General features: G+C 38.2%; 1 protein-coding gene across 1 annotated transcript in view; it reads right to left on the bottom strand.

Moving 5' to 3' along the window:
• Positions 1-1,616: 1,616 nt before the first annotated feature.
• Positions 1,617-12,183, bottom strand: part of MND1 (meiotic nuclear divisions 1) — a 45,757-nt gene continuing 35,190 nt past the window's right edge. The window contains exons 9-10 of the mRNA XM_085300672.1: positions 2,769-2,813; positions 1,617-1,879 (exon numbers count right to left, since the gene is read on the bottom strand). Coding sequence (XP_085156798.1) covers positions 1,773-1,879; positions 2,769-2,813 — 152 coding nt within the window. The 3' untranslated portion in view covers positions 1,617-1,772. The remainder of the gene's footprint in view (positions 1,880-2,768; positions 2,814-12,183) is intronic.

Below are 12,183 nucleotides of genomic sequence, written 5' to 3'. Positions count from 1 at the left end.
AAAAGCAGAGGCATTTAGCCAATCAGGAAAATCACCTAAGAGCCACATTCCATAAAGAACAGGTAAAAAGCTCTTTCTTGCTTTTCTTACAGCACAAAATCCAAGAGAAACAACCACTCAAACCACATGTGTATCAATACTTTGCTGTGGCATCATCAGTTTTTTGCTTTGATGGACGGCACTCCATTTTATGGGGCAAAAGCCAGGCTTGGTAAAAAACCTTGCATTCAACTCTGTACTGCAGACATGAATTAGTCTTTTACCAGCTCAGTAACAGATAATACGTTAAATACTTAATATATTAGGAATAAAAGCTTTCCAAATATGTAAAAGKAGAAGCATCTATTGCAATATTATGGAAAGCACAGTGACATTTTACTTTGTGCCAGACCTCACATACATTACCTTAGGCGACGCGTAGCTTGCTACTTCCCTAAGAGGAAAAGTTTCCACCCAGTATCTTTACAGTAACTTTGCCATCATGATAGACGTGAGACTAGACAATAGCCAGAAGCACATCTGAAATCCTTGAATTTTAATACATATTGAATTGCTTGGAAACTTTTTAACTGGAAAGGTCACAGGAGACCAATTTCTRAGTCTATCTTTAGCTAAATGTCACCTTTTCAGCAAAACTCGCATCAGTATTATTTATTTGGTTATGTGAAAGGCAGACAGAACACTTTTTGGTGATACACACATCTATCTAGCAGCAGGTACAACTGCCTTCTAAAGGCATATAGCTTATATTCTTGCTAGCAAACTCTTAATGACCTCTGGCGTTGTAAAGCAGAGATGTGGTGTTGCAGTACACAGGCTTCGGAGACCAGTCAATACTCTCCATCCCCCTTTTTGTGGTCATGTAATGACCAGAACAAAAAGTAGAAGCTCAAGGAAAGTGAGGTGCTTGTGAAATTTCACCAAACAAAATTGAGACTTTCTGAAATTTGTCACTATTTTGGTTGCCTCCATTTTTAATTTAAATTTWAAAAAACGTACATAAATCCAAATAGCGCAGATCTGCCTAGTTTTGAACAGCAATTTGAATCTGGTCTCTCACACCCCACACTAGCATCTGAAGTCTCCCGTGATGCCAATGCATCTTTGCCTCCTCTCCAAYGCAGATTCAACCTCGACCAGAGCAGCTTTCTCAAAACAAATGCTGTCAAATCTGCTGCACTTACAGGAAAAAAATGAGCTCTGATGAACCTTTCTTCCCCCCCCCCCCATAACAAAAAATTTTGTCTCTAAACTCACAAGCAGCTCTAGCAACGTAACAAAGAACAAGCTGAAATCAAGCCTGGGCTTTTCTGTTCACCTCCGTACTGCCTCAGTGTTCTCCCTTAAAGGRTTATACATCTTTTTTTATGTCATTATCTTGATCAGGAAAAACTTTTACCCCCTTCATAACCTCTAGTGTTATTTCTAAAGCCTTCAGCTTGTTTAAACAGAATTCCTTGGAGCTTCTAGCTCTTAGTTATACCACTTCCATTTAGCTAAAGAAAAAAAAAGTGGTAATCATTCCCTATAACCCCTGTCCATTCTTAGCTTGTCTCACACAAATACCAAGCAAATTATTGTCCAGAGTACCAGGATGAAAAAAAGGTGAAAAAAAGTGGAACAAGTATTTTTAGAATTTTATTAACTTCAACAAAAACTGAAAATTAAAAGGGGATAGTTTGTTTGGTGAGGATTCAGATATACGTATAAATGCCAACTAAGCAATATTTAAYAAACTATGTACAATTGTGTCAGCAATCAACTGCTGAACATTAATCAATGTAATCGAAATCTTCTGGGATTCCAAAACTTTTGTCAATTCTGCTCTCTTCAAATCCAAATTTACGCTTGGCCCAGGACTTTATTGAAAAKATGTTATCTGTAAACAGAATGAAAAATATTTTTATTTTAATAAGAAAGCAAGAATTATCATCTTGATTACAATACTCTTCCATTTGCACTACCACCACATACATGAAAAAGGTAGGTAGTTGGAAAGTATCTGAACATCAKTATTAAACATATCTAAAACATTCGGAAGACTTTTGCTAATGGCATTATTTTACTTAGCACTAAATAAAATATATTTAGTACTAATTAAAATATATTTTTACAAAGGTAAGGACATATGTATTACTTGCTCAGTGAAAGAGAAATATATACCAATATAGCAAAGCTAAGCAACAGGAAATTGAGCTGAACTTCCATGCAAACGTTACTCTGATAACCTTCTTCAAAAYTGTAGCACTTTTCCCTCATGTCAAAGCTGATAAATTAGTTTGAGAAATAATTACTTAATATTAGCATCCATCACTTGCTGGCAGCAATAAGATTCCATACAACAGTCTAATCTTCAGAGTCAGACCAAAATTCAGAAAAGGAAATTAGACTTTCTGAATACCTGGAATTATGACAGTGCTAAACTTACCACAACCATTTCAGGCCATTCTATTAAAACTTTCCCCATCTTAAAATATTTTAACTCCACCAAAAAAACCCAGAGGTGCACGTTTCAACATGGTATGCAAAGTTGTATCAGAAGAGGAAATCTATTATGTGATGTGAAATACATTCAGTAATTAAACTGCAAAAACATTACTTTTGGATCGTGACAAATTATACCTAAAATATATTTCCTTAGGCTTTGAAAGGTCAAGGCCATTCTAGATCAAGTCCTAATTAAATACAAGATCCTTAACAATGAGTAGGTCTTCCACTCAAAGTACTCTAGTCTGAAACTGTGTTAAGCAACATAAATGCATACACACCAGTCCATCTATTGGCTGCCTCCTTGGCTACTTTGTTTGTTTGGCCTGAAATAGAAAAAAAAGTAGGTAAGCACAAGTCATAGTCAAACCACACAATAGCGTCAAGGTACTGAGATTACATTTTTATTCATGTCATTTTTAGAGACCCACAGAATATACAGAAGTTAATTCTGCTGCTTCCAAATCCTCCTTTTGTTTTACACTTTTAAGGTTCTATCAAGCATGAAGCTAAGTTAAAGAAAAATGCAAGCAAAGGAACACAAAAGATACCATATGAACAGCTGTGAGTTTTTAAGGTGTATTTTGAAATAATGTAAAAGTAGTTCGGTCTGCCTGGGGGCTTGTCTGTACCAAGATCAGAACTGGGTATATGGTCTGAAGAAACCAGAGGCAACTGAGGTGGAAATTATTTTATAATCCTCTCAGTATGTAAACAGTCTATCTCATAGGTATGTATGACCATACAGATAAGAAAAATACCAAGAATAAGTCTATCACAGAAATCCAGGAAGGTATCATACAGCCTTGGAAGGTTCTCTGGGCTTTGAGAACCCCCTTGAAGAAATGCAGACAAAATAATGCTCCTGGTTATTAAAAGTAGCTTCCCTCCATCATCCCAACTCCAGATTTAAAGTTATAATTGTAAATCACCAGTACTACAGACAGCTTTTATACAGTTTCCACAAGGCAGAACAGTATCAAGGAAAATTCCTCCTGAATCATCTTGTTCCCATTTAACAAGTAATGAATCAAACAAGTTGCTTTTTAACGTGGGAATTTATCAGAATCACTACTGTTCTCACACCTACACATAACTTAAATTATTCTCAGTCTTGTCAGTACTTGCATAATACTCATTTGAATGGTCAGCATGACATTTGTCTCCAGAGGTACTGAGAAGTGAATATATGATCACATATCCATTTTTGTAAAGATCATACTTCAGGCAAAATTTAATTAATTTGAAGAATCATCAGCTAGCCCACAGAAAGGTAGGCACTCATTATTCTACCCTCAGCGCTTCAGTTAGTGTGTAAAATCAGAGTAAAATACTGTTTCAAAAGCAGTGCTGTTTGTAAAGACAGCCTAAATACAAGTTTCTGAAGACAATTAGAAGTTTTGAACATATCATAAGGGAAATACATATGAAAGATGGGCAAAATGGATGAGAAGATAGGATTTTTGCTTGTTTGCATGAGCAGAAATTCAAGTTATCCCTAGCCCCAGAGAGCTATTCCTTATTTTGTTTGCTGACTTTTCCTTGCCAGCCCCACTTGCTCAGGTCCATGAATGGCACCATTGACAACATACCGGCAGCCAATGCATTTAAAACAGTATTTTACCTAATGCTAAAAGAAGTAAGTTTGCAGAGTGATTTTATCAGTCAAGATTTTCAATGTGTTAGCTATGCTACTTCATTTAGTATGTTTTTTAAACTCTACAGCAAAAYGGGGAAGTGGCATTTGATTCCAAGTAATGAAGTTCGAAATGAGGAAAAAAGTAGGATGTCTTTAAACTCCATGAACCCAGGAGCTGCAAGGTGACAACATCCTGGTGGTCAGGGTGAGCCAACCTATTCCTCAGAACCTGCCAGACCTCAGCGGAAACCTCTGCTTTCCTGGAAGCAGCTGATCAACCGTGCCCTTCGCTTCTGCATAAAACAGCAGCTCTAAGTTCCTGCAGTTTTCAACGCAGAGCTCTGTGCTTAAAGCACGGTGGCCATATTATAAAGTGAATTGGAAAAAAAAATAGTGGCAGCATGGTGCATTGCCCCCCTTCCAGCATTGTTTATGCATGCTRAAATATACAGATATGATGATTTGTTCTTAAAATATGACTTCTATCTCTATCAAAGAAAAAGCTAAGGTGACCAGCAGATAGAGGTTGGGCAACTTAGTGGTTAGAATGGTGGTGGCTGCCTACAACAGAGCTGTGGCTAGAAATGAAATCATAATAGCAAGAGCAGGAAGCTCTAAGGGGAAATCCCATTGTGGGTAGAGCCTTAATAACTAAAATAGCAGAGAAATAACAAAAACAAAAAAATATTAAGAGTGAAAGTTATATAAATGAAACAGAGAAAGATTTTAACCATGTCATTCTTTCCATGCACCATCTGGGACTGATCACAAACTAGCAGCAAAGTGTCATGCTAGAAGTGTGGAAGGATCACAAGTGGAGGCAGAACTTTACGGTGGGGAAGGTGACATTGAAACAGCCTGGCTGAATATCAAAGAAGAGGCTGCCTCAGTTCTCAGCAAGCTGGGAGCAGACATCCTCCCCACTACTCTGCCAGTGGGCTCACGATTGGAGAAACAACAGCCCCTTGTAAAACCTCTGGCACATGACATCTCTAGGAAGTGGATTCACAGGAGGCTGTGGCGAGTTTTCTGCCACTTGAAAGTTCCCATTTACATTGGCTGGCATGCACCTACCTGCCCACTGTACCACCACACGGGTGCAGATGTTTTATTTTGCCACGTTCAAAGTTGCTTTAGACCATCAGGCATGTTATATTAATAGCAGTGCCAGCTAGTTTGGCAAGTTGCACAGCTCCTACGTGTTCCTCAAGTCCAGCCTGACCGAATTCATGCAAATGAAACAGCTTGCACTATGTCTTGTCATCAGTGAGGCTGTCATGGTCATTACTGCAGGTTGGCACTGCAGTCTGCTCTAACCACTAATTCCTTCACTTAAATTCTCCTCTCTCTCTTTTTTTTTCCTCCCTCCCCCGTTTTTTTTTTTTTTCGTGGAGGAGTGGGGAAAGGGGATAGGGAAAACCACACCACATCCACTTCCCAGAAAATACTATCATCACCTCAGCTGCTGCACTGCTGCCCCATGGCTAAAGGCTGAGTGTTTAGCTATATCTGAAGGTGAGATGAAAGTCCTCTGGGATCTGGCTCAACTCTTGCCTGTGACTCCACCCCAAGATCTTAAGGGCCTGCTGTATCCAATACTATGCCCAAAAGAGGAAGGAGGAACATGTATTGACGTCCCCCAAGACACCGGCTGCACCTGCATTATCACTAGCATCTTCTGCAGGCCCATGACTTAGTCCCAAAAACTGAGTGAAATGAAGGAAGCTGACTTGAGTTACCCACAAAAGTGGTTGCATCATCTGCATGTGTATGCACACACAAAGTGAGGAAAAGGAGAAGGGAAAAAGCAAATATTCCCCTCATCTGACTGCAAAACCACCTACTTCACGTACTGACGTAATTTAAGGTCATGCTATTTCTAATTCCCTAGTTCCACGGGGTCGTACAGCAACTGGCCTTCCTGATTTTAAGACTGCATTGACAGATAAAGTTTAAAACTCCAAGAAAACAATAGTACAGAGATTTAAAAATGGATGTGCCAAAGAAGAAATGGTACACAAACTGTATGAATTGCACAAAACAAACTGCAGAGACAGCGCTGAGGGCAACTGGCTAGTTGCCAAAATCACCACAATCACTTGGTCCTCAGCTGGGCTGAGTCATGCTGATTACCCTGGAGTGACTCCTGCTTACCACAGCTGTTCTATCACAAGTTGGTTTCTGGCAGCTGCTAAACACAAGTGCTCCAGTACAAAAGCTGTGCACGACAGCAAAAGGGCCAAGTGTGCACAAGAGATGAGTGGCACAGGAGGCAACCTATGTCACAGATGCACTGTGCCGGGTCTCTCATTGCCTGTTGGTCTATAGGCGCTGACTTGGAGCTGGACTATCCGGTCCTAGCAATGCTCTACTTCATACACCTGCATATATGCTGACAAAATATACACTTGCTGTCTGGAAGCAATAGAATAACCCACGCATTTCAGACAGCACTCATTCACTTTACCAATTTGTGTGACCACACATCAACAGACTTTCTAGCTGCCATGTCTGCGGAATACAAGTCATTCACTTGGCTGAAGCACATGCCTCTATCCTTGGCTGTCCACCTCAGGCTGCTCCAGGCAGGAAAACAGAAGCTGACATTTTCTCTCCTGAACGGGACAAAAGGAACAACAGCAGTGCAGAACCTAGGACCAGYATGGCTTGCAATGATAGATTGCTGTGTTAGCAAAACAAATCTGAAAATATGCCCCAAATTTTGAAAGGCTAAGGATCAAAGAGCTAGTTTTGACCCGTCCTTGAGAAAGGTTATTCTTCTCTTAACCCCACGGGCCTGAGGAGAACTCCAGGGAACTTGAGCAGCCTTAGCTTCTGGGAACTAAAGCATTTTCCTGAGCGGTCTCCTTATCACAGGGGCAACACCCTGATTCCTCTCAGAAGGGAACAAAGTTAAAGGGAGGAAGGCCCAATTGCAGTAAATGTTTAAAGAGAAAATGATAGAGGGCTGGGGAAACCTGCTCTCTAATAAAGAGCAATGACATTGCAACAGTGTCTGCAGGGATCAAGGAGCAGAGCAGGAGACAGAAGTGGCAAAATGACTTGTAGAATAGCTACAAGAGGTGCAATTAAAAGCTTTCTAAAGCAAAAGGACACTATTTAATCAGGAGTAAAGTCCAGAAGCAAAAAGTGAACATAGCAATGTTTCTGAACAAATTTGAACTGGCAATACATATTGACTCAGAATCTTAACATTATCAGGTCATGATGGTTATGATCTGATTTTGGAAACGCTGAAGCCTCCTTCAGCATACTGCAGAACTACAGCTTCCTCTTTTTATCTCCCCRCTTCCCCCTGATTCTCTCACTTTTTTTTTCACAGAGAGGAAAAAGAGAGGGAGAAAGAAAGAAAAGGAAAAAAAAACCACTAACAGTCCTATTTAAGTTCCAAAGTGGAATGCCTAAAACTTTTAAAACCTCAAGTATTTCCACAGGAGGGGAAGACCACTACATGCCCCATTAACACAATACAGATGCTCCAGGAGACTAGGTTACTCTTTCTAACAGCTTTCTGATACTTCTATGGCTGAAAAACAATCATGATAACGACAACAAAAAAAAAAACTTGCAAGCATTTTCCAAAGCTGCTTTCATATTYTTCCTAGAAATGAAGTGTTTTTAAATCCTACGGCTATGGAAGCAGTTACTGAATAGCACTCAAAAACTGATAAAGGTAACATATTTCAGCTCTAACAGCTACACTGAAAAAACTCAGCAGCCAGAACTAGCTCACAACCGCCTACAGACTAGGAAAAGAAGAAAGAGCTGCAGCCTTCTTTCCTCTCCTAGTTTCAACCCTGCCTTTTCCAGGACCCCTTTAAAGATTACTGTAAGTAATATTTTCATGTATAAAACAAAATTTCCAGGGCTAGGACCCTTAATATCTTTTTCAACATAGTAATAAAACTAGAGTAGCTATATTTACAAAACTAGCACAGGCTGCTGCCAGTGTTAAAATGCCACAAGACAATTTAATGGATTTCCTACTCACAAGATGAATGATTGCAGAGAGTGCAAGCCACCTTTCAAGGATACAGTCACCCACCAACCTCAAGGACTGTTAGCAGATGCATGCAAAATACAACTGCAGTCTTTAGCATGCRGCTGAGGGAGTAATTTTACAATGTGAATTGCAATTCTTAGGAATGAAATGCGGAAAACAGCTGCAACTGCTCTCATAGGCAAGTGTGGATTATTAGCCCAGAGATTCCCAATCTCTTCCATGAAGCTCGTCAGGGTGAATTAATTCAGGGATATGAATTCCAACAGCAAGTCTGCATGCATTTAGATTGTATTTAAGTATTAAAAATAGCAACTACAGTAAGAATGGCATATGAACTTAAATCTCCTATGACTCGTGTTGTTCACTGCTGTCTACACAGTTACCTATTTTCCTGCTCTCAGGCTGTCTTCATTTTCCAGAAACATCATTTACCTTGTTCTTATTCTCACTGGAATAGGTTTTATTACGTAGTTCTCTTCCTCTTTTGCAGAGGCATCTTTAGATTATCCTGTGATGAACAATTCCCCAAATCTTTCCCATTAATGAAGATGTCAGCCCAACTCTAAAGACCAGAGATTAGGAGAACGTTGAAATTATATGCTTATCATCCACAGAGTACAAAACCTAACTGCTCAGCAACTCCTATCAACATGTCCATCCACAAACTGACACCAGAGGCCCTGATCGAGAGACTAACTTGCCATGAGAGACTATTCATGGCAATGACATGATCAAGTGGCTTCATCAGGCCCGTATTTGTACTTGGGGCCCTTGAGACTAAGTATTCTGTGACACTGTCAATAGGTTGACTCTGAACATCACAAGAACAGTTTGAGAAAAATATTTTATAACCAAGTGTTAAGCAGATATACCTGTTTAACACTACATGCAATCTTTACTTTTGTTTATGCTTCTCAAGGAGAAGTTTCCTTTTATAATCAGAATAAGGAGCGCTTGTTTATAATCCTGATAGCACATCAGAATTCTGTCAATTCCTATGAATCCAAAATTTCTCTCCTCTATATCCCCAGTATGCCATATAACACTTATCTGCATGATATTAATCATCATAACTGATAAATCACAGTGCTTCAGAATTCATAATACCTGAACTCAGTTCAGCAGATAGTAGGGATTTCTCCTTTAAATGACATCACGGATTCATGTATTCATGTATTTCTCAATAACAAAGAGATAAAGAATAATCGCTTTTTACATTTAGATTCTGAACAAAGATTTGGATTTACCACAAAAAATAGTCAAGCTATCATGAATCTTACCTAAAGATCTATAACAATTTTGAAAAGCATAGAACATAATATGATGTAAGCCATTCGTGATGGCAAACATTCAAGAAATTTTAACATATGAATGAAACAGATTAGCCTTTCAGTTTCAACAGCTACATATATGGTTTGAAAATAAACCTGAGCAAATGCATATAGTGTCACTCTTGTATATATAGTGAGAAACAGCAGAGCCTACTAACGCTACCAATAAGCTGATCCAYATTTCTGGAATATGCTTTTAAAGGGCCTATGATGTCTGTTAATCTGTTTTAAAAAAAGTGTCAAGTCTCATCAGCAAAAGCTGGCTCTGTCCCATATGGAAAAGGTCACACTGTCAAGTTTCATCAGTATGTACACAGTCTATCTTTGAAAAATGTACAACAGAATTTGACAGAACTGCTACCAAAAAATTCCTCCACACAAAATACGTGCTCTTGTACTTAACTTTACTATGTTYGTATATCCACAGGAAATGACCATTTACCTTTCAAGTATTCTACCTGAAAGCCCACTCTTTATCTTGAATACATCTATTCTTATCCAAAGAAGAGAAGGAAGTAATGTGCTTACCAAAGGGAAACAAACATACCAATTTTCTCATTCTGTGCTCCCTCCTCACAATATTTTTCCCTCCTCCCTTCAGCAGACAACTCCCCCCTTTTCCTTAACTAAAGCTCTACACTCACTACAGAGTTAAAGAAACATTTAAACATCTCTTCCTTTTCTTCAACAGTCTTACGTAYGTGAAACTATTATCCTATTATCCACAATCAGCAATCTTTGTTTAAGCCCTAACTTTTTAAAACTTTTCTCCTACAATGTAGTTGCTAGATCTCTAGCATATCTTTTTGTTTGGCTCTGAATTTTCTCCAGTTGGTCATATACATCTTGAAGCACAACATCCAAAACTGGATCCATTGCTTCAGCTGAAGCCTCACCAACGAGAACAAAAGAATTATTTCATATATTATTGCTGTATAGTGATTTCTTTTTTTCCCACAAGGAAAATGTCTAATGTTCAACTTGTAAACTACTACCCCCCGGTACCTTTTTCAAACCCACTCTCCCATAACCACTCGCTCCAGATCATTTGCGTAACCATATTCCATGTCCTTGAACTTGGTAACTAGTGGGTATTTTTGAATGTTTTTCAGGTTATCTTTGAAATTTGTTCATTTTGAAACCTCACCTCAACCTTTGCTCGGGTAGTCCCTCGTAGTTTTATGTCATTTGCGAATTTAACAAAAACATACTCTCTATTCTATTATCTAGCTAATTAATAAAAATACTGCTGAGCAGACRCATAGCCACAGCAGATCATAGTGGAACTCCTTCAATACAACTTTCCATATTGGTACTGATTTAGTAATGAATATACTCTGAGTAAAATTATAAAGTAGTTTGAGATGGACTACTGAAGTTTCATTGAGTTGGTCCGTCCTTACTTCTCTTATCACAGTATCATGCAAAACAGAGTCATAAAACCAAATACATACTACTACTCCCAATCTACAGAGGTCTGTTACACTGGAAAAGACAAAGTTTCTATGTTCTTCTAGGTCCTTCCAAATTGTTTCTTTATTTCAGGATTTTGTCTAATAGCCTGTTCTCTTTAGTGAGACCAGCTTACCAGATGTTGAAGCAAGGAGGGAAGAAAGAAACATTAGAAATACTTTCAAAGGCATCACAAGTGCCAAGATCAGTCTTTTGTTGGTACAACTTGCCTTGCAACATATTTATGGTTACACAAAACAGATACCTATATTAAAGAGTATGCTCTGATAATCGTCCTAACCTAGATAAGCTCATAAGCATATCCTGCCTAACATATGAGAAATTCCCTAACGTGAGATTGCCAACACATTTTTTTAAACAAGGACAAGGAGCAAATCTGACAGTCCTACAACTTAATACAAAAAAGAAAGACAACAATTTACAAATGCACAGTACCTTTCCTGACCTCATTTTRCATAAAGGAAGTCATAAAAAGGTAAAACAAACAAACAAACAAACAAAAAACACTATTTAAAAAATTTAAAGATCACTTTAGGTTTATCAAAACAGTCTGCACAAATGACACTCTACAAAAGTAACATAGCAGGTCTAACACTGGGAAAGAGAAGTAAAGCAACCACACCACAAARAATTTTTTTGTTTCTTAAACGATCTACAGACTTCTCCCATCTGCTGCTCTCTTTGCAGCTTTCAASCGTGGCCAAACAGATTGATGCCAAATCATTTCTAAATCAAGGAATACCATAAATGTAGTCATGAGTAGCCATTTTCTACATCACAAAATTTATCAAGCATCCATCCATTCTAAGAAGCTCAACAACTTTTGCCATGAAGATTTACTAGCTCAGACACTAAAATTATTCCCAGGTATTTCATCTGTTGGTCTCTCCCTCATATATCTTTTCTGCCATTCCAATATAATCAAAAAAAAAAAAAAAAAAGAGAACAAAAAAAAGAACAAAAAAAGAAACAACCTCATCAGCTTTCTATTTTAATTTCCAGAAAAGGTAACTTGCCAGAGTAGCTGGTTTAAGTCAAGTGTTATATATGCTAGCTAAAGACTTGCTCTTACAATTGCCTTTTTTCTGAGTATCCAAGCAAAACTCCACTAACAAAAGATAAATAATTTAATTTTTTTTTATTATTATTATTTTCTTAATCTGCTAAATTGCAGCTTCATTTTAGATCAAGCTGGAATGAGTTCAAGCTCTCCATGAAGAAAATTCTTG

Source organism: Rhea americana, unplaced genomic scaffold (genome assembly GCF_003343005.1).
Source record: "Rhea americana isolate MKP2758 unplaced genomic scaffold, rheAme1 scaffold_167, whole genome shotgun sequence".
In the NCBI taxonomy this organism is placed as follows: Eukaryota; Metazoa; Chordata; class Aves; order Rheiformes; family Rheidae; genus Rhea; species Rhea americana.
This window is presented reverse-complemented; position numbering and strand designations above follow the sequence as displayed.